General features: G+C 30.9%; 1 protein-coding gene across 1 annotated transcript; it reads left to right on the plus strand.

The window, feature by feature from the left end:
- LOC109825874 (expansin-B18-like) lies at positions 2,743-6,014 on the plus strand. Its single transcript, XM_020392783.1, has 4 exons — positions 2,743-2,911; positions 3,467-3,579; positions 3,670-3,863; positions 5,744-6,014. Exons 1-4 carry the CDS (start codon positions 2,743-2,745, stop codon positions 6,012-6,014), a joined length of 747 nt encoding a protein of 248 aa, XP_020248372.1.

A 6,287-nucleotide genomic window follows, 5' to 3' on the forward strand; every position in this document is an offset into this window, starting at 1 on the left:
TTTCAGTGTTTGTCCGTACAAAAAGATTGTAATTAATTTGGACATAATAGTGGATTGTTTTTTTTATCCCGTGGTTTTTCTATGTTGAGATTTTTTCACGTTAAATTTTATGTATAATTTTATTTGTTGTGTTTGCTAATTTTTGGAGTTTTTTGCAAAAAATTCCAGCAGATATATCCCACCTCAACTTATCTTTTGATGATATATACTCATGACACCAAGACCAAATATGACGAACGTCAGCAAACATAACATGAGATCTATGAAAATGATGTTTTAAAGAATTCCATCTCATATGAAATTGATGTTTTAAAAAATTCTATCTTAGATAGGAAACAAAACGACATTCAATAAAAGCATGGTTATGACTCTGTTCCTCAACTTCACACAGCATACAGCAGCTATCCACGGACATTTCTCTTTATAGTCTTTCTTTCGTATATATTTAGTTAGTCTATGCTTTTTAATCAACCAAACCATGAGAGAGAAGTGAATCTTGACACGTATTCCCCAACATGAATNCCCCCCCCCCCCCCCCCACCACACACACACACACAAAAAAAAAAGAGAACCCAACACAAAAAAAAAATGTAGGAGTTAGTAGGAAACTCTTATTAACTTTGAGATTTTGTCGGATAAGTCCCTTAAATTAGTGCACCTTGTTCGATCATAATGAGGAGTGTTTGGCAGAAATCATATCTCAAAAACCACCTATATATACAACTATTTTTGGACAATTTGAATAATGAAGATTAATGTTGATGAATTCCTTTCTATCCGGAAAAAAAAGCAACTTTATTGACTTATATAACTTCAAAGCTGAAGTCCTAATTTATTTGGCATTGCTTGAAAAAGTTTGTATGAAACAATTTGACATGTTACAAATTAATTGCTTCTTCTGACTAATAATTATAAAAAAATGGAAATCTTAGAGATAAACATGAAAACGGCTCGAAGCATTTGACATAACGTAATGTGTGCACATCACAATTTGAGTAAATGGGCATGTGAATCCACTTCATTTGCACATTTGTTGATGACTTAATGTATAGGAGTTGGCATGGTGACCCTAGATGCCCTTTTTGCAACCTGGAAATTGAGAACCAGGATCACTTGTTCATCAGATGTTCTTTTGCTTCATCTATTTGGTCCACTCTCTTCCCTAGCGTTAGTGCAACTTCTTGGCCTCATAATATGAAAGACTTGATACTTTTTAGAGATAATTTCCTCAATAATATAGATATTTAAATTATGTGAAAAGTACTGCTTCCTTGTTGTTGTTGGTTGATCTGGAATAGTCGTAATCAGCTTATATTTAGAGATATTACGCCTAACCCTGATCATGTTGCAGCTAACGTGGCAAGATATACTATTTTATGGATAGATACTAAGGATGATAGGTTGGCTAGAAGGATTAGAAGGGCAGCAGTAAAAATGCAGTTTGAGGAAATTGCGAAGAAGAAAGGTGTAGGCGACGTGGGGGAAAACTTCTCCTCTTCTGATTAGGTGCTGGTTTTGGGCAGCAGTGTTTTCCTGTCCAGTCTTTTGATTTGGCGATGTTATTTTGTAGTTACTTTAAAAAACAATCCTTTTGTTTTCAGGTTCTTAACTTAAATTATGTAGTTCCTTGTGTATTGTAGATGGTTCTATGAGGGAAGTGTCTAGTTTGGTGACGATAATGTCCGTTCCCAAACTTATTCCTCTTCTCATGGTTCGTAATCTACATTTATCTACATTTTTTTGTAAGTTTTGTAATTAAACTGTTAAGCTCTTTTACTTTTATATATATATATATATATATATATATATACAGGAATCATCTTCCTGTTTTTTCAGTTCAAAAAAAAATGTATAAGAGTCAAGGAATGCACTATAATATAATTTGAAGTTTATTATGTAATGACTCATATTTGCAGTGCAAATATTATGCAAATAATGATTTTGAATCTCTCTTGTAAAGCATGTGTATAACAGGAATATTACTAATTAGACGACATGGTGATATTCTTTTCTTACATAAGCTATTACTTTCCTTATTGGAGGCCGCCCCTCCTAAATCAACATGTGGACTTGTCTCTTCATCTTCACGACCAAATTTAGCAAAATGAGATAAGATAAGGTATAAGGTTTAAGACAATTTCTAAAAATATAGAAAATACTACAAGTGCATATGCTAAGTTTTTATATGTCAATCAATACATGCCTTTGTTAATAATTCATATATCTGAAACCAAAATATAACTCCTCAAATCTAGATTTTTAGTGAATTTTAAACATTTTTCCTAAACTTTTAATAGGTTTGGACCTTATTCGCCTTGGTAATGTTTAGTTTGCTTAGGCACATGAAGCCCTTTTATGGTATGGAACATTTCTACATAAAAAGAGAAAATAAATGGTCGAAATTATTACCTTCTACAAAAAAAATATCATAAAAAAACCTTAGCATTTGCATTTGAATCATGATAGGAAACAAATTTCCTGTCCAAATGTATCAATTCCATTCATTTGTCTTCCTTTTAAGATTCATTTCATGCTGTTTGTTTATTCATCTCCCTCCAAATCTGACTAAACCTTAAGTTTTAAATAAAATGAAATTTAAATCACATCACTAGCGCACAAAATTGAGCAAAACTTGCCACCTTTGGATGCAAAGGATTATTATCTTGCTCTTATTTCTCAATTCCTTCTGTCGATAAAAAGTCACAGCAGAGATTGATCATTTGTAGAGTTTTCCATGAGATAATGGCTTCCATTGTTTTCAACTGCTCATTTTCTTTGTTGGCTTCTATATTTCTAATTAATCATTGTTCATGTTTCAATCCCATGTTCTTCAATCTCTCGGCTTCTGTGAGCAGCTGGGCTCCTGCTATTGCCACGTGGTATGGATCTCCAGATGGTGCAGGAAGCGATGGTATAATTTTATTACCTTTGTTTTGCGTACAATCCCTTTTTTTGTCAAGATACAGATTCATTTGAAAAGTGAACAAATATGTCTTAGCACTGTTAAATATTAAACTTGATTATCTTTTATTGAGAAACGATATTTATTCTATTTATTTATTAGTTACATATGTTTTTTTTTAATATTTAATAGTGACTTAATATCAACCGTTCTTTTTTTGGTTTACCAACTATTTAGTAAACAATGCTCGTAAAACAGGTTTACCTAAATACTTATACACTAATTCTGCTTCCTCATTGTATTTTCACTATCACAATAGTGATTCTTATAATAATAATTTAAAATATAATATCGGTTTTTATGATAATATTGAATTCCTATATGAATGCATTATCACAATAGTGATTTGTAGAGGATACGAATCTCCCATGGGATTCCATAGGATGATCGGTCGGTCTGTCGGTCAGGTACCCGTTTGGCTGAAATTAAGATGGAACGGAGGTTCCTTGTCATTAAAATTTAAAAAAAAAAATGCTGACTCCATTAATTTATTTCTTTACGGAGGTGGTGCATGTGGTTTCGGTGATGCAGTAGAAAAACCCCCGTACAACAAAATGATTGCTGCGGGAAACCCTCCTCTATTCAACTCAGGCAAAGGATGTGGTGTTTGTTATCAGGTCCTCTTCCTCCTAATTAATTAATTCAACTGGATCATCTCTGATTAAATTAATAATCAACATTGATGGTGTGAGTAATAAATTAAACAGGTTAGGTGTAACGGGAGCGCAGCATGTACGGGTAATCCCGTTACGGTCACGATAACGGATAGTTGCCCGGGTGGCCCGTGCGCATCCGACCCCATCCATTTCGATCTGAGCGGGACTGCTTTTGGGGCATTGGCTAAGTCTGGTCAAGCTGATCAACTTCGTAATGCAGGATCAATTGAGATTCAATACAACCGGTGAGATATACTTTATCGTTTATTACAAGCTAAATGTTAGAAATTTCCTTGACTTTGGACCATTATTAGATAACCTCTCATGGATTTTAAAATATCAAAAAACCTATCGTAAATTCAAAGGTTATTAGAAAACTCTTTTAATTGAACTTTGAGATTGTATCGGGAAGTCGTTTTAGGGGGACTTCCCAATAAAATCTCAAAGGCAAAGGGCATTTTCTGATAATATCCTAAAGCTAAAAGGGGTTTCTGATAATCCGTACACCTCTTTAGAGATACGATAATCCCTATACTTAATGGTGGTTTTCTCATATTTTGAAGGTTATGGGAGTTATTTGATAATCATCCAAAACTAATGGAGCTTTGCTAATATTTAGCCTTTATTAAATAAAATTTAGCGATTCAATTTGGGCGATGGATATTGATCAATTTATTTGTTGATTTATTATTACTAGTATAATGCGCGTGCTTTGCACGTGAACATAAATGTTTTAAGTTTTGATATTTTTATTGAATAGTAAAACTACGTGTTAATAAATAAAATTTTATAATAAGATTGCATAAAAAGAAATTTATGAAGTAATTATTATTATATAGTTGTTGTAATGAAACACTTTTCTTATAATGATTGACCAATGTTAACCTTTTTTTAAATAAGTCCCCAAATCTAAAATTAATCTTAAATAAAACTGTCACTTCTATAAACTTTCTTAAATATGCCCCTCCAACTTGAACTGTTAACTTACTCCTATATTAACTAACCTGCATTAATCTTGTTAAACTTTTCCTGATGTTCCCTAGGTAGTTACACTTGATACCTACAATATATTGTAATAGTTACTTCTCATTATAATTATTTAATAGGATATATGAACTTTTAGCCCATATGAACTTTAAAATTACACTAAATTCTAATGACTTTTCCATTTCAAAGAAGATCCCCAATAATTTTTTTTAATTTTGCAAATAACCCCTAATAATTAAAACCACAAAATGGCATAAAAAGGCATTTTGAAAGTTATTTTGGGTTTGGTATAATTTATCTAAAAGATAATGGGGCTTTCTAAAAAAGTTATTACGGGTTTAGTATAATTTCGAAAGTTCATAGGACCTATTTACTATAAAATGTTGAAAGTTTATAGGTTTTCTGTAATTTACCTTATTTAATATGATAATTTTTAGTTCAAGTAATACTATTAAAATAATTATATTTTCTATATATAATAAAATATTTTTATAATTTTAATTTTTTATTATGTTATTGACTAATTATGTAATGTAAATATTTTATAAATATTTATTTTTTTTTTGTAAAAGGGTTAGTTTTCAATCATTACCAAATATAGATTATTTAGTATCGTGTAATAATCTTTCAGAAAACACTTTAAAATAATATTTATTTATTTATTTATTTTATTTAATAATATAATACTAAGTAATAGTGTAAAATTCATAATTTATGTGATATTATTAAAATAATTGCACTATTTACTTGATTCAAAATTTATTCTATTTATTTTATTTCTCATTGAATTATAATATATTTTTTAATAGTATTTGATAATATATTATTCTATTTATACTATCATTTTAATAATTTTATTACAATTTATAAATAATAATTATAATAATTTAATTGGTTACTACTATTAATTTTGTATATTTATTTTATAAATTATTTTAGTTTATTATTTTTAAATAATTAATATTTATAATATTATTGATAATTATAATTATTTAGGAAGGTGAGGAGTAATGATAGGTTATATTTATTTGATAAAAGATTAATTAGATAATGGCATTGTTAGAATTTATCCAAGTTTAAGAGGGTAAAAAAGAAAATTAAAAGTTTTAATACCCCAATCCTCTTTTCACCCTTGTAGGGTTCCGTGCAACTACAAAGGTTTCCATGTGGCCTTCAAAGTGGACTCCGGCTCGACCCCAAACTACTTCGCTGTGGTTGTCGAATATAACTCAGGTGATGGAGCCCTCGCTGGTGTCGACATTCAGCAATCGGGTTTGAACACATGGCAGCCGATGAAGCAATCGTGGGGAGCCACGTGGCAGTTGAACGTCGGTTCACCGCTCATAGCGCCCTTCTCAATTCGACTAACTTCGGTCGGATCCAAAAGACAGATTGTGGCTCGTACGTGATTCCTAAGAGGTGGAAGCCTGGAGTTACTTATTATGCGTCGTCAATTTGAGAGATTTTTCTTGGGAAATTTGTTTGTGATCTCTCCTATGTTTTTGATGATGTATTGAATAATGTAGTTATGTTTTTTGAGAAAATAAATTAAGAATAAAAGTTTTGTTACGGTGGATATGCAATTTTCATGAGTGTTTCTTCTACATCATATGAAATGAAAATATTGGTTTCAGTCATGTCTGTTGGGGAATTTTAGTCTCCCCGTCTACTATGATTTGCGT

Source organism: Asparagus officinalis, chromosome 10 (genome assembly GCF_001876935.1).
Source record: "Asparagus officinalis chromosome 10, Aspof.V1, whole genome shotgun sequence".
NCBI lineage: Eukaryota > Viridiplantae > Streptophyta > Magnoliopsida > Asparagales > Asparagaceae > Asparagus > Asparagus officinalis.